The sequence below is a fragment of the Podarcis bocagei genome (assembly GCF_964188305.1).
Source record: "Podarcis bocagei genome assembly, chromosome: 18".
Lineage (NCBI taxonomy): Eukaryota > Metazoa > Chordata > Lepidosauria > Squamata > Lacertidae > Podarcis > Podarcis bocagei.
The window spans coordinates 9,802,899-9,823,280 of NC_138144.1; the positions used below are offsets into that span (position 1 = coordinate 9,802,899).

The following is a 20,382-nucleotide window of genomic DNA, read 5'->3' on the forward strand; positions in this document are numbered from 1 at the left end:
CAGCTTTCAGTGCATAGTGCATTGAAATTTCCAGTGGAAAGGAAATGTAATGGGAGCATCATCCTTCCTTCATTAAAGAAACGCACCAAATGAACACTAGAGGTTGCCGCAGACCACAGGATGAACAGACGTGGTAAAGGAGAGCTAGCTTCTGCCTGCAGATTAAAAACATAAGTAAAAATAAATCTGGACCTGCCGGGACACACACAGAGGGACTATTACGTTGCAATCCCTGCGCATGCATTTCACTTGGAAGCAAGCCTTGTTAACTTCCCTATTACTTGATGTACAAAATCTCACAGCCACGATTCAGCAAAGCTTCTCAGGGCATTTTAGACAGAGTGCAGTGTTTCTGTGTAGCTGCCTCCCGCTATTTTGACATCCATTGTTCTTCCTCCTCCCAAAGGGAGGTGCTTTGCCCCCCCCCCCCCGTTTTGTTTGTGTGCATCGCCGAGAGCGCTTTCCAAGCAGTATGAAATAAATAAGATTACCTGTCCTTCTGTGTCGGCTCTGGAACTACCACCTCCAGAGTTGTTGCCACCCTAGGAGCAAAGGGGCGTTTTAAGGAAGTGCCCCCTTCCATCGGAGGCACATTGGAAGAAGGGGCAAGACTTGGGAACAGTGAATCATTCCAATATAACGCTGGGAATCTTCTCCCAGTTCTGCAGTGTTCCTCTCCTGAGCCCAGGGATGGAACAAGCCAGCACCCGAATGAATAGATCAGACTTAAGGGTTAAGGAAGGCAGCCAACTCTACAAAGATGCAGATTTCTATGTGATTACGGAGGGTTATTTTCAGCGGATTTGTCAACGGTTCTTCCCTGTCCCAGAGGCTCTCCTTGCCATTTGGAGAGGTGCAAGACACCCATCGTGACATCTAATCTTTGTTCCCAACTCAGCTTGCCTTTGGACAGTTTCTTTTTAAACTTTGTGATTCATGGGTGAACCCTCTGGTAAGCACAAGTTTGCTGGTAACGAACAAAACAAACAAACAAAAACCCCTCCAAATGTACTAAAGACATTCACCCACCCATCTCTCTTGAAGGCAGAAAGAAAAATAAGGTAAATGGTTTTATTACTAAGCAGAAAGCTGACAGCAAAATTACGATATCAAAACGATGAACTTTTCATAGAAGAATAGAGGCCTTTCATGGACTTTGGAAAAGCATTACAGACAAATGAAATCGTGGGCAGGGTTCGAGAAAAGCAGTGGAAGAAAAATGACAAAATAATTGTAATAGAGGACTTCCCCCCCCCCCAATAGATATATAATGCAGTAGAGTAGAAAAGGTTTGAGTAAAAACACTCCGGATGAGGGTGGAAAGTCAACTTGTGAACCAATCCAATTATCTGATTTGAAGGTTATTGTGAAAACATGGGGGGGGGGGATAAATATTGCACAGAATTGTTTTACTTATTTGGTTTCCTACCCACCCTTCACTCTAACGTCCCAGGGGTAGCCTGCATATATTCAACAATTCAATATAACAAAATACTAGTCGCAAGAACAGGGTGGGTCCTAAAAGATACTTCTAGCGCAAACATCAAAAGGTCAGACTTAAAGAGGAGAAAAAAACCAGAAAGCAAAAACTCTTTTCGAAATGTGCCTGAATTATCTGCATTTGCCTTATTTATATATTTTTTTTATATAAAATTTTTATTGGTTTTACAAAATTTTAAAGAACAAACAAACACTTAAAAAGACAAACATACACGTATAATTTCATAACATATTTTCATAAACCTCTTTTCTGGGACTTCCCCATACCCCCCCTTTCTGCATCCCAATGTCCATAATTTTATAGCAACTCCCAATTGTTGCTTTCCAACCTCTGTCATCTTAGTCATCTCTGTATTCTGACCTTATATCACTGTATCCCTTTATTCCTGAAAACCACAACACTCTAACATTCATTAAGTTTATAATAGTCCTTAAGATAACTTTTGAATTTCCTCCATTCTTCTTCCGCCGTCTCTTTTCCTTGGTCACGGATTCTGCCTGTCATCTCGGCCAGTGTCATATAGTCCATCACTTTCATCTGCCATTCTTCCAGAGTGGGTAGATCTTGTGTCTTCCAATACTTTGCGATGAGTATTCTTGCTGCTGTTGTAGCGTACATAAAAAAAGTTCTATCCCTCTTTGACACCAATTGGCCGACAATGCCCAAGAGAAAGGCCTCTGGTTTTTTAGGAAAAGTACATTTAAGTACCTTTTTCATTTCATTATAGATCATTTCCCAGAAAGCCTTAATCTTCGGGCATGTCCACCAAAGGTGATAGAAGGTACCTTCAGTCTCTGCGTTTGCCTTATTTATAACCCAGACCTCTTGCTCACCTGTATGGAAGCTTTGACTGTCCAAGGCTGCTAGGCATGATGGCAGGATACTCTTGAGAATCACGGTCGCTGGGGAGGAGGAACAGGGAGGTTGCCAAGGTGATCATGCCCCGCTGTTGAGTTTCCCAGAAGCATATAGACAACTGCTGTATCCAAGATGTTGTTGGAGCAGATGAGTCTCTGGTCTGATCATGCTACAGGGCTTGTCTGACATTTTTACATGCACCACCCTTTATCCAGCAAGCTGCACAAAGCTGTGTACCTGCCGCCACCAACACAATTCATTTTACCCCCTACAACAACCCTGTGGGGTGGGTTGCGCCAAGAGGTAGCAACTGTCCCAAGGTTACGTTGACATTCATTCATGGCCCTGAGACGATTTAACCAGGGCGTATGGAGTGCTGTATGGAAGTGAGAGCTGGACCATAAAGAAGGCTGATCGCCAAAGAATGGATTCTCTTGAATTCTGGTGCTGGAGGAGACTCTGGAGAGTCCCATGGACTGCAAGAAGATCAAACCTCTCCATTCTGAAGGAAATCAGCCCCGAGTGCTCACTGGAAGGACAGATCCTGAAGCTGAGGCTCCAAGACTTTGGCCACCTCATGAGAAGAGAAGACTCCCTGGAAAAGACCCTGATGTTGGGAAAGATGGAGGGCGCAAGGAGAAGGGGACGACAGAGGACGTGATGGTGGGACAGTGTTCTCAAAGCTACCAGCATGAGTTTAACCAAACTGCGGGAGGCAGTGGAAGACAGGAGTGCCTGGCGTGCTCTGGTCCATGGGGTCACGAAGCGTTGGACACAACTAAACAATGTGTAATGTACCTCTGGTGGCGGTACAAACTCCTTCTGGGGCAGTTTGTCCATCTTTGGTCCCCACCAGCACTCAGCTCTCACCTGTGGCTCCTAGAAGCTGCCAGCAGGTGACAGCAGCCACAAGCCCGGGAATGAAGCCACCCAGAGTGGCAGGGGCAGCCCAGTCAAGATGGGCGGCGTATAAAATTCAGTGCTGGCTAACGCAGTGGTTTTTCACCCCCGGAGCCGCATCCCACCCCCAAGGCTTGAAGTTCCCCACCCACCGGGCTTCGCATGAACAACAGATATGCCCTTGGGGAAAAGACTGCAGCCTGTCTCCCGAGGCTAAGCGATGATTTGGCTTAGCCTCATCACATGGGGAGGATCTGTGTAACAACCACACCACCACACCAGTGATGCGCCGCCGCATCCACTCTCGACTCATATGGTTGTTTATACCCCGCCCGTCCGGCAGGGTTTCCCCAGCCACTCTGGGTGGCTTCCAGCAAAATATTAAAAATAATAAAAGCGTCAGGTCAGACATAAAAAACTTCCCTGAACAGGGCTTCCAGTCCCGGATGCTTGCTGACCCTTCTCTTTAATGATGGTGAACTGGTTGCTAGAGAGATGACTTGGTGAATGGACTCCATGGCTACTTCCAGACTGGACTACTGCAACACACTGTCTGTGGGGCTGCCCTTGGAGGTGTTGAATGGTTTCTTTAAATGTAAAGGTTCATCATTGTTCCACTCCATGTGTATGTCTTTAAGGGGCCAGAGCAAGATAACGAGACCCAGCTTTACAGCTGTGAAACATAGCAGGTGCTGTTGAGTTGTATTTGATTAAGGTGTGTCAGCATCTGGGTGTAGTATATAAGGAGCAGCACCTAGCTCTCCCATGACCCTGGGGGATGGGTTGGTGGTTGGGTCTGGTTTGGTTTGTTGATGTATTTAGTGTAAATGGAGTTTTTGTTTTTCTTATTAAAACCTTCTTTAAGTTATTTTTGAGTCCCTTTAATGCATGGTCTCCCCAGCAAGCTCTCTGCAGCGCTACCATACTGCAAAAAGCCAACAGGAGGAAACTCAGAAACTTCGCTTTGGTCCAAAATGCAGAGGCCAGATTACTGTCTGGGATTCTATTTATATATCAGCCCCATTTTTTAAAAAGCTACGCTGGTTGCCCATAGGGCTGGATGATATATCGTCCAATACCTGAAGTCCATATTGTGATATCGGTTTCATAATTTTTTCACCTGGCAATGTATTGCTAATCACGATGTGTCTGTGTGCTTTGCAAAAATCTTGATGTGGGGAAGACCGTGAAGCCAGCCAATGCCCTTGTATAGATCCATCCTTATTGCAGACATTGTGGTATGCCACTTCTTATTCCGTCATTTCTAAGAGGATCTTGGGAAGTATGGGGACCTTAAGTAGCATTTTTTAAATTTATATTCTGAAAACAAACAGACTCCAACTCCAAAAACATTCAACTCATTTATGTGTTTCAATGCATTTATTAAATTCTTACAAAACAGAATACAAAAAATTCTGGCATCAACAAGGTGTTACGAAGGAAAAAATTCCATCAAGCTGTATCAGTTAATAAAGTGCTTGGTTGCTGTTGTCTTATAAGTTTTTATTTTTTATATATTTTTATGGTTTTTTTCTCTTTTTTATTCTTTTTTAAATTTCTCCTTTTTTTTTTTAAAACTAGTCCCTTTCTGAAGGACTTCCTGCTCATAAGAGTCCCCAACGGTACTGCATGTCCAAAAAACAAAAACAAAAACAACTTAAATTTAAAAGCTCCACAAAACCTTTGGCAGTCTTTCTGATAACCAGAGGAAAATATTTCTCCTGGACTGAATCCCACCCCCGCAAAAAAAAAAAAAAAAGGACGTGAAAAGGAACAGATTTTCACAGTAAAATGTTGCTAACCAACATCTAAGGAAACGTAAAATCTAGAGGAAGGAGACGTCGTTTAAAGCGATGACATTCCCACCACCACCTCAAATTTGCAGTTAATACAACTCATAATAAGGAGGTACAGAAAAAAAATATCCTTTCCGATAAACGAATTTCACAAAGAAAAACATTTTGGTGGGGAGGACTGGTGGAAGAAAGAGAAGTTTAAACTAAGAACTTTGACAAGATAAGGGTTAAAAATCCATGCACAGTTTATAAAGACCTGGGGGGTGGGGGGATAACACAAACCAAAGATAATATACCTGGAAAGCAACCTTGAGAAGGCTGGTTAAGAGGATGTCAAAAGGGTACACTGGATTAAGTCCCCATCATAGAGACAAGAGGTCCCTCATATCTCTATGGGGGACAAGTAACTTTGAACTCAGTTTAAACTCTTCCGGCTTCCAAACCAGGGGGGTTGTGGGCGACTACTTCAAGGCGATCCAATAAAGGGTATTCTTAAAGCCAAGGGTGAGGGGAACCTGTGGTTGTGGAAGGACACAGGTTCGCCTGACCTCGTTTCCAAAGTCCAGAATTCCTTGCACGTTAAAAGATCTGAGCTTTGGTGTGTATTGTAGTGTGAAACATGGTAGGAAGACTTATTGAAGTAAGGGAGGGAGCCTTAAAAAGAAGAGGAAGAAACCACACGTTTTACCTCTGAATTGAGTGGTGGAAAAAGGAAATCAAAGCACCACCAAGTTTTGGTCACACAAATGAAAAGGTGCACGATTGCGGGAGTGAGGAAGAAGGATCAGGATTTTGCTCACGTCCTGAGAATAACCATTAAACAGAAACAAAATTTCAACACACACATGAAAAGCCTAAATATATTTAAGGGGGGGCATGGGGAGAAATTCCAGCTCACTTGCTAATCATGACTCACCCCATTGAAATGGGAACTAGACAAGTTAGCCGTAACTCTTGTTTTCAATGCAATTTATTGTGTGTCCCCGCTAGGACTCAAGCGGACTTCTTACCTCCCCAGTTTAAGCAAGATGGGGAGTGGGGGGGGGGGAGCTCATCACTATGTTGGCAAAAGCCAACCCCAACCAAGCAAGGCGTGGTTCCTGGTCTGACTTGGCAATGCAAGAATGGGAAGGCAAGACTGTGTCTTCACAACAGCAGTTCTTTAAAGAAACAAAAATGACCACATGCCAAACCATCACAATCGCCTGGCGTTTTCAAGCCACAAAACAATCATCCAATCAGAAATTGGGGGAGCGGGAAGAGTCGACTTTCAGCGACGCTCAAACCCAAACACAAAGATTCAAGTCATTCACCACTCAGGAGAGAAGAGGTGGACTTGATTAAACTTCCATTATGGGATTTGATTCCATTACGCTGAATGATTTCTAATGCTACCAAATCCAGGTACTTTGTGGTGGCGCGATCCTAGCACATTGCCCGCTTGCACACACAAAATAATGCACAGCTTTGCCCAGAGAGGGTATGCATATGAAGGTATATAAGCACAAAGGGGGAGCGAAGAACCGCAACAGCCACGTTAAAGCGCTCCAAATCATTTTATTCTGCAACAGTGCGCAATGATGCACACTCTCTGGTGTTTTGTTTTCATTAAACGTCGGGCAAAAGTCAAAAAGACTGAAGTTGGGAAGGGAAACCTTTGAGCAGTCCTTCACACGCTGAAATTATCCTGAGAAGTCTCCTTTATTTGAAGAGAGGAAGAGAGAAAGAGAAGGGAGTGGTTCTCGCCAAAGAACTTTGGTTCGAAAGCCAAACCACACAAGCTTAACCACAACCCTGCGAGTTGACAACTCAACATGGGCTTGTTGTTGAGGGAGTTTCCAGCACTCCTGAATTTTGGCCCTTCAGTAATGAACCGGGTGGGGTGGGTGGGGGCGCACATCCACCCACCTTCCCCAAAACAGGATCACTAACGCAGAAGAAGAACATGATCCCACACAAATTATCTGGCCCTCTCAGAAGCAACGAGGATCACTCGCGGACCTTACGGTCGCCACCGCCTGGACAGGGTCAGCGGAATACGAGGACCACGTTGTTCCTGGAGGAACCGACACGGCTGCAGACCAACTTACCTATCTGCAACTTCTACTGCAGAAACCACTATGTGTTTCTGAGATATTACATGCGTAGTACTGGTGTAGTACTGAATAAGTGGGCTTAGGCAAAACCCAGAAAAAGTCACAGGTAGCGTTCCTGTGCTCAAAAGATCTGCTTTTAAAAACAAGGGTATGCTGTTTTTCAAAGGTACGCCCGGCACCCTGCCGCAAGAAACCAACAACCCACCCCATGGAGAAATCAGCTATCATTTTAACGTTGCCACTGCAAACGTTAAAACCCGTTTCTGAACCATTGTAGCTCCCAGTACTGCGGACACTGGGAACTGTGCATCTACCATGGGTCCCAATGCTGGGCATCCTGGGAACTGCACATCTACTTTGGCTCCCAGTGCTGGGAACTGTGCAGGGTCTCGGGGACATTCAAGAGGACTCTATGCCCTCAGAAGTTGGCAATTCCCAGAATTTTTTAGGACAGGTAAAATAAGCCTAAAGAGGGAAGCGGTTCCCAAACAGATCAGAAAATCTGCTTAGATAATAGCTGAGAAAGGGGGAGAGAACCTCCCCTCTTTCCACCCAAGGAACTGAAGCTAACCTTGCAAGATCTTTTGTGAATGCTCTTGCAAGCAAAAGCAGCGTAGAAACCGCCACTCTCAGTCCCAAAGAGTTGCCTTCGCTTCTTGCCCTGGAAGGGTGAAGCACACCAAAAGAATTTCACAGCCATCACCCGCGGCCTTGAGACAGCTTTCGTGACCAAAAAGAAGGCGGCATTGGTGCACAGCCACCCGATGTTCAAGTATTTCATACCCTAAGATGAAGCTCTACAACCAAATAACAAAATGTGATGTAAAACAAAGTTTAAAAAGATAAAGGGGTTCCCCACCCCTTAAAAAAAAAAGAAACTCTCTCACCAACTTTACACAGTGAACCTCACATCCCAATCTGACCCCCCCCATCCCCCTTGAAAGGACATTTGCTAGATGCTGAATGTTCATGAAAAGAAAGCGACAATAAATTTCACAGCCGGGATGGGGTGGAATCATACTCTGAGCAGAACCACTGAAATTGATGGACAGCACTTACATAGGTCAATCAATGCCAATCGGTCTAACTGTAAGTATGAATGACTTTGGACACAACCCCAGATACCGTGTTCACTGTTTGTGGTTTTCTTTGGGGGCGGGGATCCAAAGTGGGAGGGAAGGAGTAGACCAGTCAAGCCAAACTAACCCAATTACGCCTCTCACCCACCTCTGGAAGTTAGGGTTACCTGAAGAATTTTAAAAAAAAAAAAAAAGTTTTTTTGCTATCATCTATCTCTACCTAGACAACTATTGCATAGTATTTCTTAAGTCGGGGGGGGGGGAGAATAAGAGAAGAAATTATCACTCTGATAACACAATCCTGTCAAAATTCCAGATATGCATATCCGGACAGGAGTTTTAAGCAAGTTAAACAGCCGGGGGGCAAAGCTGCCACACTGAAATAAAGCGAACTTAAAAAACAACAACAAACCAGGGAGAATCCGCCAGTGCTGGTTTGTCATTCCTGGGCCCACTGGGCAATTTTTTAAATTTTATTTGAAACCGCTTGTCTGTGGCTACAACCTCCAAAGGGGTCCAGAAATGGTTTGAAAACTATTGAAGAGAGTCCTCGAGATGGAGCTTTGCCTCGTCCCATCGCAGGACAGAGGGCTTTGCACAATGCAAAGAGGGCAACGCAGAGAGTCCCATCGCCCGTCACCCACCCAGCAAGGAGGGAAGAGGGTGGCACCCACCCCAGCCCCACTTAAAGGGCCTGCGGTTTGGGCACAGCTATGCCATGATCTTGCAAGCTGGTAAGAGGGTCTCCCCGCAGACACCCTCGGATGGAGGAACGAGAGGCAAGACCACCCACCCCAAGCAAAGACCTCTGAACCAGACCAAACTTTTCGCTCGGAGAGGGACAGCCGCAAAACGGACGGGAAACAGCTGCAGCAAGAGACAGCCCCCACCCAGAACCTCCCAAAAGAGACCCTCTGGAACAATGTGCCCCAAACTTGGGTCTCTGGCTGTTTTTAGGACTACAGTTCCCATCATCCCTGACCAGCGGTCCTGATAGACAGGGATCATGGGAGTTGTTGTCCAAGAACAGCTGGGGTTTGGGAAACGCGGCTCTAGAAGTTGTTGCCCCAGATACACAACGCCCACCTTCCTCCTGACCATCAGCTGAGCTGGCTTAGCACGGACAGGAGCTGGAGCCCAGCGGCGCCGGGGGTGGGAGCACGCGGATGTCCAAATTTCTGGGCTGTTTTTTGTGGGGGTTTTTTGCAGTGACTTTTCCATTAGACAAAACAAACCCATTTTGGGGGTGGCAGCGACAAAACCATCTTGATCAATGTCAATCTCTTTCCTCCCCGCAGAAATAGGGGGAACCTGGGTTTGAAACAAAATGGGCTGTGTTATTTTGGGGGGCAGGGGTGGGGGTGGACAAGAACGGCCCCCTTGATACTCTGGGCCGGCTCTCTCAGGAGAACAGCCAGAAAGCCCAAAACACTCCCACCCCAAATCTTACAGAATCAGCAGGGGGGTGTATTGGGGGGGAGGGACTCTGCCCACGATCACCACCCCAATCAAATGGATCTTTACAAACCCGACCCCCCCCCCAATAAGCGCCCACAATGCCTTCTGGGGCAAAACCTAAATCCACACGACACACCCCCTCAAACCGCAGCTGCTGTTTTCAGTTCTAGAATTCCGAAACAAAACATTTTTTAGAAATAGGGAGGGAGGAAGAGAAACAGCAAAGCCACATAAAAAAAAGGAAATGGGGAGAGAAAAAAGGAGTAATACACCCAAATACTTAAAATGCTACCTTTAAAAAGTTGAGGACTTTTAAGGGTGCGCCTCCCCCAACCCCCAATATTTTCACAGTATAAAAAGAGGCAACAGAAAACAGAGTTAACAGTAGCCTGGTGGGGGGTTTTTTTTAAGCTTTTCCGGGGGGGGGGGGGCGTGTCAACCTGGTATTTCCAAAGAAGCAGGAGGGAAGTGGGGGGCGGGAAAATCCATTTATTTTTTTGTTTTAAAAAAGCGAAAATATATTACATGTGTGTCAAAATGCAACATTTGTGTGTGTGGGGGGGGAGTTTAATAAAAAAAAAACTATAGGCGAGTTAATATGGAAGTTGGTTTTTCCTTTTTTCCTTTAAGAGAGATTTATAAAGGAAAAAAAGGGGGGAGAAGTGTTGGGGGGGGGGAGTCGAGAGGAGCCCAGTGTTCAAACAAGACCAGAAAACAATACACAACGAAAAGAAAAAAGAAGAAGATAATAGATCCTTGGAATCCAGCCAACTTGAAAGAGGGGAGGGGGTCTGATCTTGTTTTTCTTCCCCCCCTAGCTATCAAAAACAGTATACATATATAGATATATCGTCCGAAATTGGGGAAGGGGGGGATGTGCACGCAGCCGGGGGGAAGAGCGTTCACATGTGATCCCCCACCAGGACCAGGGGGGTAACGAGATGCTGGCTGGTGTCCAATTTGGCCATGCTGGTCTTCTGCCGCCGCTTGGCCAGCTTGGACTCGGACGGCGGGGAGAGCTGCATGGAGCGTGAGGTAGCTTTGATGATGATGGGGGAGTGTGACTCCACGGCAGCCTCGTCCTCCTCCTCGTCCCGCATCAGCTGGCGGTTGACGGCGATGGCTTCGGCCGCAAAGGACGTCAGCTCTTTGGCACAGCTGTTCCTGCGGAGAGCAGGGGGTGGCGGGTTTAGGGAAAGAAGAAGAGACCTGCCGGATCGGGCCAGCAGCTCCCGCGAAACCTAGTATCTTCTCCCAGTACGTTTCCATGCACAAGTCAAAGTGTTGGTGCTGACCTTGAAAGCCCTAAACGGCCTCGGTCCAGTATACCTGAAGTAGCGTCTCCACCCCCATCGTTCTGCCCGGACACAGAGGTCCAGCTCCAAGGGCCTTCTGGCGGTTCCCTCGCTGCGATAAGCAAGGTTACAGGGAACCAGGCAGAGGGCCTTCTCGGTGGTGGGACCCTCCCACCAGATGTCAAAGAGAAAAACAACTACCAGACTTTTAGAAGACATCTGAAGGCAGCCCTCTTTAGGGAAGCTCTTAATGTTTAAAAGACCATTATATTTTAATACTTAGTTGGAAGCCGCCCAGAGTGGCTGGAGAAACCCAGCCAGATGGGCGGGGTATAAATAATAAATTCTATTCTATTCTCATGGGCCCAACCAGATGCAAAGCCCGCAAGCAGGATTCGAACACAAGAGCAGCTCCCCCCCCCCCCCGTGGCTTCCAGCACCTGGGTTTCAGAAACACTGCTGCCTCCGACTGTGAAGTAGGGCTGGGCAATATATCGTCCAAAACCAGTTTCAAGCCCATATCATGATACTGGTTTCATAATTTTTGGCCTGGCAATGTCTTCTTTATCATGGGCGCATGTGTGTGCTATGCAAAAATCACAGCATGGGGGAAACTCTGAAGCTAGCCAAGGCTTCTACATAGCTCCATCCTTATTTCAGACATGGTGCTGTATTGGTATATCATGACATTTAAAGGTAAAGGTACCCCTGACCTTTAGGTCAGTCACAGACAACTCTGGGGTTGCAGCACTCATCTCGCTTTATTGGCCGAGGGCGTACAGCTTCCGGGTCATGTGGCCAGCATGGCTAAGCCGCTTCTGGCAAACCAGAGCAGCACACAGAAACGCCGTTTACCTTCCCGCCGGAGTGGTACCTATTTATCTACTTGCACTTTGACGTGCTTTCGAACTGCTAGGTGGGCAGAAGCAGGGACCGAGCAACGGGAGCTCACCCCGTCGCAGGGATTCGAACCACCGACCTTCTGATTGGCAAGTCCTAGGCTCTGTGGTTTAGACCACAGCACCACCTGCGTCATGACATTTAGCTGGCGATATATCGCGATGTTGAAAACCAGGTATTGCCCATCCCTACTGTGAAGGCAGAACAGTTATAGAGTTGGAAGGGGCCCTGATTTTCCCCACAGTGGCTCAAAATTATGGGGTGGAGGTTCAGGGGTTTCCTCTTACCTTTGAAGAATGATTGGGGTTGGGAGAGTGTTATCCGGAGCACACTGAAAAGAAAAAAAGGAATGAGAGTGAGAGCTAATATTATATAATATTATTTTCTGTCTACAACAGGATTTCCCAAACTTGTGCCTCAAGCTGTTTTCGGACTATAATTCCCACCATCCCTGACTGCTGGTCCTGCTAGCTAGGGATCATGGGAGTTGTAGTGCAAAAACAGCTGAAGACCCAAGTTTGGGGAACTCTGGTCTACGACTTCCCACACCGCAAAGCTGGGAGGGGGAACACACGAATTTACTAAGGTACAACTTTCTCACACTGCTAGATTTTATCTGAAAGGCAGGGTTTTTATCAGAAGTGTTTTTAAACATTTTCTTTAACTCATTATATATCATTTCCCAGAAAGCCTTCACCTCTTTTACAAGTCCACCACAAATGGTGAAAGATACCTTCCTTCTCTTTACCTTTCCAACACTCGTTAGATCTTGTCCTATACATTTTAGCAAGTTTTGATGGTGTTAAATACCATCTATACATCATTTTCATCACATTTTCTTTAAGTGCACTGCGTGCAGTAAATTTAATACCTTCATTCCACAGCCTTTCTCATGATTCTAAGTGAATATTATATCCAAAGTCTTTTGTAGTCTTTCGCAGAAGCCTTTTTACTGGGTATAGTAGGTGAAGAGATACCAAGAAAAGATACAAGACTGTTCATGTATGCAACAACAGCAGCAAGAACTCTTTTAGCCCAAAAATGGAAACAAGAAGTACCAACGAAAGAAGAATGACAGATGAAAATGATGGACTTTGCGGAACTGGCAAAATCAGAAACTAGCACAATCAAGTATTGCAAAAAGACTGGAGTCAATTTATTCAACACCTGAAAGCTCATTGTATGCAATTAACACCACTAGTAGAGTTATCTGAAGATCTGTAATGAGATTTTTTTTTTACCTTTCTATATCTATTTAAACTTTGAGGTATTTTGTGATGAGTCTTATTAGAATTGGAAAATATATAAAATGCTATGATTTAAAGGTTAACTTTGAAAGCCAAGAGGTGGGAGGGAAGGAAGCTGATAGGCTCTAAAGAGCCAAAGAGGTAAAGAGGATAATAAGGATGTGATTAAATATGTTTAAATGGAAAATTAATAATTTGTTTTTGTTTTTTTAAAAGGCAGGGTTTGAGGTACCTTCAGAGGATAGCTCCGCAGCGCCACCTAGAGCACCAGGGATTTCAAACCCACACTGTGAATCCTGATCAGACAGGTATCCTCTGTTTTGCTTCTGATTAGCAGCCCTGTTTAGGGAAGCTTTTAATGTTTGATGTATTATGGTATTTTAATATTTTGTTGGAAGCCTCCCAGAGTGGCTGGGGAAGCCCAGCCAGATGGGTGGGGTATAAATAATAAATTATTATTATTATGCATCCTCATTGTGATGGTTTTCTAACTTGTTAAACGCAGAACTGTTAAGAACTAGACTCTTCTAAGTATAGTTCCCAATTGCCCACAGAGACGGCAAAGGACCTCTGCCCCAACTGCAATCTTGGTTAAGTGCAGGCTTGCTTAGTAGCCAAGAGAATCTTTACAGGGGAAAGTCCCAGGTTAAGTTTGTAGTGAAGTTAGCAAATTTCAATAGACAAAACTTTGGTCAAGTAAGGAGCAAAGTATTATGGGAAGACCAAAGGCCATAGGATTTATGGGGAATGTGTTTTGTTATTTTAAAGATGCAGACTAACAGTCTCTGAAAGTGTGATTTGCTTATCTCAGACATCTGAAGGAAGGAAACTCTCCAAGTTGATTAGTGGGGTTTTAGCACCTGGTGCCAAAAAAGGCTGTCTGGGTGTGAATGAGTCATCAACCCTAATCAATCTGGGAATGTGTATCTGTTGAATTTCTGCCTGCTGGTTGTGGAAGCAACTTGCAGGGTGGGGCAGCCGGTAACTAGGAAGGATAACCTTCTCCCTTGGGTAAAGTCTTCTGGTGCCCCTGGTACAAGGGAGTGGTGGCAGCAACTACCTTTCTTGATGAGTTTTGTCCTGAAAAAAGTACCGTATTTTTCGCCCTATAGGATGCACTTTTCCCCCTCCAAAAATGAAGGGGAAATGTGTGTGCGTCCTGTGGGGCAAATGCAGGCTTTCGCTGAAGCCTGGAGTGCGCACCGACCCCTCTCGCTCTCCAGGCTTCAGGAGAGCCCCAGCGCCAGCCCCACAAGGTCGGGGGACAGAGGGAGGCGGAACGCCGCCATCCCACTGTCTCCCGATGTGGTTTGGAGGCTGATGGTGGGGAGACGCGTGCTTCTCCTCTCCGCCAGCCCTGCAAGCTCCGGGGACAGCAGGGAGGCGCAGCGCGTCTTCCCGCTGTCCCCGGACCTGGTCTGCAGGTGGGCGGCGGGGAGAAGAGCGCTTCTCCCCGCTGCCGGCCCCGCAAGCTCCGGGGACAGCAGGGAGGCACAGCGCGTCTTCCTGCTGTCCCCAGACCTGATCTGAAGGCTGGCGGTGGGGAGAAGAAGAGCGCTTCTCCCCGCTGCCGGCCCCACAAGCGCCTGGGGGGGAAATATTTTTTTTTCTTTATTTCCCCCCAAAAAAACTTGGTGCGTCCTATGGGCCGGTGCGTCCTATGGGGCAAAAAATACGGTATATGCCTCCGACTGCCATTCCCCTAAACCTGATCCAGCTGGATGGTAGGACAGGAGAGGGAGGGGTAGAGTGGCCAGAGCATTACTACATGGTGTCAGCGTGGTGGGATTAAACCTACCCTGACTTTACTACAAAGTCCCTCTCCAAAGGGGGCCTGCCTGAATCTCTGTGGAGATGCTGCCAGTCAGTGCACGCAATACTGAACTAGATGAGCCAAAGGCTTGTCTCATTTCATGCAGAGAGAAAACGGGACAGGTTTATTGGGGCTGCAAAAAAACAGAAAAACACCCTAACCCCAAACCAAGGAACCCCTCCCGCCTTTCCCCCCCCACCGTACTCACCCCTTGCACCCACGAGTGCTTGAGAACTTCGGCTGCGCTGAGGCGCTTCTTGGCATCCCTGACCAGCAGCTTGGAAATGAGGTCTTTGGCTCCGAAAGAGATGTGAGCCCAGTCCTTGTCAGGGAATTCGTACTTCCCCTCCTGGATGCTTTCAAATAACATGTTCTGGAAGGAAGGAAGGAAGGGTCACGGAATCATACAAAATCACCTTTTCTGTTTTACTGCTGCATTACACTGTTCACAAAAGGGACACGGGTGGCGCTGTGGGTTAAACCACAGAGCCTAGGGCTTGCCGATCGGAAGGTCGGCGGTTCGAATCCCCACGACGGGGTGAGCTCCCGTTGTTTGGTCCCTGCTCCTGCCAACCTGGCAGTTCGAAAGCACATCAAAGTGCAAGTAGATAAATAGGTACCACTCCAGCGGGAAGGTAAACGGCGTTTCCATGCACTGCTCTGGTTCGCCAGAATAATAATAATAATAATAATAATAATAATAATAATAATAATAATAATTTATTATTTATACCCCACCCATCTGGCTGGGCCTCCCCAGCCACTCTGGGCGGCTTCCATAAAAACCAAAAATACAATAAAATATCACACGTTAAAAACTTCCCTGAACAGGGCTGCCTTAAGATGTCTCCTGAATGTCAGGTAGTTGTTTATCGCTTTGACATCTGCTGGAAGGGCGTTCCACAGGGCGGGCGCCACTACCGAGAAGGCCCTCTGCCTGGTTCCCTGTAGCTTTGCTTCTCGCAGGGAGGGAACCGCCAGAAGGCCCTCGGTGCTGGACCTCAGTGTCCGGGCTGAACAATGGGGGTGGAGACGCTCCTTCAGGTATACTGGACCGAGGCTGTTTAGAGCTTTAAAGGTCAGCACCAACACTTTGAATTGTGCTCGGAAACGTACTGGGAGCCAATGCAGGTCTTTCAAGACCGGTGTTATATGGTCTCTGCGGCCAGAAGCGGCTTAGTCCTGCTGGCCACATGACCCGGAAGCTGTACGCCGGCTCCCTCGGCCAATAAAGCGAGATGAACGCTGCAACCCCAGATTCAGCCACAACTGGACCTAATGGTCAGGGGTCCCTTTACCTTTTACACTGTTCACTCATGTGCTCTGCTAGTTCCCTAGATGCTTTCCACATGTACCGTCATACCTCGGGTTGAAGTCGCTTCAGGTTAAGCCTTTTTGGGTTGCGCTCTGAAGCGACCCGGAAGTAATGGAGCACGTTACTTCCGGGTTTCACCGCTCGCGCAGATGCTCAAAATGACGTCATGCACAGAAGCGGTGAATCGCGACCCATGCAGACGCGGGCTGCATTCGCTTCAGGATGCGAATGGGGCTCCGGAACGGATCCCGTTCACATCCAGAGGAACCACTGTACTATTTTTGCCCCCCCCCCCACCAAAAAAATCTTATATTGGTGCATAGCTGTCAACTTACAAATTTGAAAATAAGGGACTAGCAGCCTCGGAAATAAGGGATCAGCAGCCAAAATAAGGGATTTTCCAAGACCAGGTATGTTCAACTTCTGAGCCCCTCCGAGCCAAAGGCAGAAAGCCCAGCCAGCAGCCAAACGAAGCCTCAAACCTCAAGGAAAACCACGTCACCTCTCCGCTGGGAAGCGCTGAGCAAAGGCGAGTCCCCAGGCAACGCGGCCAATTTGATCAGCACAAGGCATGCAAGCTCCACTCCCCAGTCGTTCTTAGACTCCTTATTGGGTGAGCAACGCAGCCAAGCAACCCAGTTGGAGCCTCCCTCCTCCCTGGCCGGCAGGGAGAGGAGCTGCTTCCTTTGAAACCCGGGAAATTGAAGGGACATCATCAATAAGGGACAGCAGCGGGACACGGCGCTGGGATAAGGGACTGTCCCGCCAAATAAGGGACGCTTGACAGCTATGTATTGGTGCAGCTGCTGCTTCTTGCAAAACAAAAGAAGAGGAAGGAGCCCGAGGCCTGCTCACCTGGCAAGCGGGACACGCTTCGCCGCGGTCCCAGCCGCAGTCGGTCCCGCAGTGGCCCACGAAAGGCGGGTAGCCGCTCAGCATAATGTAGAGGATGACCCCCAAACTCCACAAGTCGCAGCGCTTGTCGTAGATCGAGGCTTCCTCATTGAAGGCTTCCACAACCTCCGGGGCCATGTATTCAGCCGAGCCGCACTGGAATCGGGAGGAGAACAGAAGTTGGAAATGTGAAAAAACACCCACAATAATAGATAGGCAATCACTCATGCCAGAGTACTTTCAATTAGCAAAGCTGACCGGAAAAGTCAGAGGAGCCCCAAATCAAAAAAAATTCAGAGAATGGAGACTATTCAGAGAATGTATAAGATTATATTGTAATAATGATGTTATGCTAGCAGAACTGAATGATACTTGAACATAATAAACAAATGGAACAAATATACTAGATACAGGAGAAGTTATAAAACAAACTGTGCGATAAAATTAAGATAATAGAAAAAGTACAACGAGAACGATTGGAAGTTTCTTTCAGAAGACTTTATTAGAAAAGACAGGATGTTATAACCAATATTCATTTCTTATTGTTAACTCTTTTTTGCTTTTTTATTTTCTTTATCTTCTATTATATTTTTGTGTTTAATTTTGATGTAACTGTTTGCAATATATCTGTAAGATGATATTTTAAATCAATAACGACGAATTAAAAATAAATAAATAGGAATCGGGCAGAGAAAGGGTTAAAAGCGGCAGGGTCACACTTTTGTTTTTCAAAATTCCCCCACCGCAAAACGAAAAGGTTCCGGATTTCACATGCAGAAGAAATGGCATGTGATTTGAAACCACTAACTTTGCAGGAAAGAAACCCCCGTTTGCTCTTTCAGAAACACACACATTTTACACAAATGGAAAGTTGTTTTACTGTCTAAGATCTCTGGCTCCCACAATGAAATTATTTAGCAACAGATCTGGATTGGCAAGGCGGTGGGGGGGGGGGGAGCCTCAACGGTCTTTATGGTTTCCCTACGCTCAGAAATGGAAGAAGGAGAGAACAGCCAAAAAGGAAGAATGGCAGATGAAAAACCTTGAATACGAGGAGATGGCAAAACTGACAGCACTGATAAGAAACACAAGTTTAGAGTCTTTTAAAGAAGGCTGGGACTCATTTCTAATCTATTTACAAAAAAGTTTTTCCCCCCATGTGGGAAGACCCCAGTGGGGTTTGGAGTGTAAGAAGACAGCAGAACGTGTTACAAATCACGTTAGAAAGGATGAAATTGGGTAAGACACTGAGGACTGGAACCTTAAAACGCAACCGTAGTTTGGTCAAATTGGAATATAGCTGTTGAGTAACAAATGTAACCTTCTATGTGGGGTAAAGGATAAAATGTTATTAGATAGATTATTAGAAAGATAGATTTTCTTCTTCTTTAAAACATAAAGTGGCGTGGAAATGAATAATAATAAAATTCACCAAGGAAAAAATGGCGCCTGGACATTCCATCATGGCGACCGCAACCGAGGTTTAAGGTGCCATTTGGCGATCAGCTTGTATATTTTGAATTTCTAACCCTGCCCGGGGGGGGGGGGCATCCTTCCTTGGAGGTTTTAAGCAGAGGTTGGAAGGTGATCTGTCCAGTTGAGACGCCTGCATTGCAGCGGGTTGGTCTAGATGGGCTCTGGGGTGTCCCATCAGACCAGGAAGCATTTTCTCTTTCGCCAAGTAGCCATGCTCTCTGGACGGCACCAGCTGAGTTTTGCTTCAGCTGGGGGGGCATGTGATCACCATGCCTCTGCCCCACATTTCACCCCTCATAAATAAAGCCCCCCCCAAAAAAAACCCGGGACATTCTTTCCCAGAAGCCCTCAGGGCCAAGAAGAGGAGACTATCCAAGGTCTATAAAAAGCCAGGCAGCGTTTCCTGGAAAAAGGGTTTGCAATGTTCAGGGCTCCGCTATAAACCTGCCAGAATAGTTCAGTCCGATGAAGAAGGGGAAGGGATTGCGCATGCAAGGGCTGGGATCTCCCCAAATACACAAACTGCAGGAATTATGTACTTCTCCCAACCCCTTTACAAAAAAAAAGTCCAATTGCACTTGCAAAGGAACTTGGTGCAAATATATGTGCAAATATTTGACCCAAAGTCCTTTGTGAGCAAATGCATTTTTCTCACTAGCTAAAAAATAAGGCAAAAAACCCCCTGTTCTGGAACAGAAATACCTCACGACAAAAAGGCTCAAGGGTTTGAAAATGTGGAAGTCTGTTGTTTTGAAAAGTGCAAACCAAGCTACTAGACCTCAGGTTGTTGGGGAGAACACATTGCTGGTGTATCCCAGACTTTGGATATCGGCACAGATATCATTATCATAGAATCATAGAATCCTAGAGTTGGAAGAGACCACAAGGGCCATCGAGTCCAAGCCCCTACCAAGCAGGAAACACCATCAGAGCACTCCTGACATATGGTTGTCAAGCCTCTGCTTAAAGACCTCCAAAGAAGGAGACTCCACCACACTCCTTGGCAGCAAATTCCACTGTCCAACAGCTCTTACTGTCAGAAAGTTCTTCCTAATGCTTAGGTGGAATCTTCTTTCTTGTAGTTTGGATCCATTGCTCCGTGTCCGCTTCTCTGGAGCAGCAGAAAACAACCTTTCTCCCTCCTCTAGGTGACATCCTTTTATATATTTGAACATGGCTATCATATTATTATTTTTATTTATTAAATTTGTATACTGACCTATGCCCACAGGTCTCAGGGCACTTCACAGGATAAAATTACAATTAAAAAACCCTCAAAACACATAATAAAAATAAAACAAACTAACAACACCCCCCCCCCAATTTTGCAAGGGCGGTGGGTGTCAATCAGTCCAAGGCCTGGTTAAAGAGTACATTTAACTTGTGCACATTTCTGCTTAATATACGCCTGGCAATTAAAAAATAATAATTAAGAAGCAGGCCAAAATGGGGGAAGCCTTCCAGTGGGAATCTCAAACAACATGTTTTGACTCTACACAGTTTTGGCTTCATGCTGTATCCCCAGAATTTATCCCCCACGAGAGATGAGCAGAGGCCCGTGTTTTTCTGGAATAAGATTGGGGGTTCAGTTAAGGGCTTGGGAAGAGAGCTGTAATTTTGGCGCAACCCCCCCCCCCAAGACCTTCGAAACAATCCGCTGGGACAGTTCTTGCATGGAAGAAGAAAATAAATCCATCTAGTTAGTAGTGCCTGGAGAAAACAAAAATGGCAGGGGCAGATTTGGAGACCGGAGC

At 46.3% G+C, this 20,382-nt stretch overlaps 1 protein-coding gene and 1 long non-coding RNA gene across 2 annotated transcripts in view; one reads left to right on the plus strand and one right to left on the minus strand.

Moving 5' to 3' along the window:
• The window catches only part of LOC308577784, a 7,632-nt gene extending 1,866 nt beyond the window's left edge, over nucleotides 1-5,766 (plus strand). Inside the window, exons 2-3 of the long non-coding RNA XR_014003684.1 lie at nucleotides 3,691-3,832; nucleotides 4,205-5,766. This is a non-coding gene — a long non-coding RNA (uncharacterized lncRNA). The remainder of the gene's footprint in view (nucleotides 1-3,690; nucleotides 3,833-4,204) is intronic.
• A 243-nt stretch (nucleotides 5,767-6,009) lies between these two features.
• The window catches only part of MKNK2 (MAPK interacting serine/threonine kinase 2), a 42,406-nt gene continuing 28,033 nt past the window's right edge, over nucleotides 6,010-20,382 (minus strand). Inside the window, exons 11-14 of the mRNA XM_081177871.1 lie at nucleotides 17,114-17,308; nucleotides 15,152-15,316; nucleotides 12,171-12,214; nucleotides 6,010-10,852 (exon numbers count right to left, since the gene is read on the minus strand). Coding sequence (XP_081033997.1) covers nucleotides 10,591-10,852; nucleotides 12,171-12,214; nucleotides 15,152-15,316; nucleotides 17,114-17,308 — 666 coding nt within the window. The 3' untranslated portion in view covers nucleotides 6,010-10,590. The remainder of the gene's footprint in view (nucleotides 10,853-12,170; nucleotides 12,215-15,151; nucleotides 15,317-17,113; nucleotides 17,309-20,382) is intronic.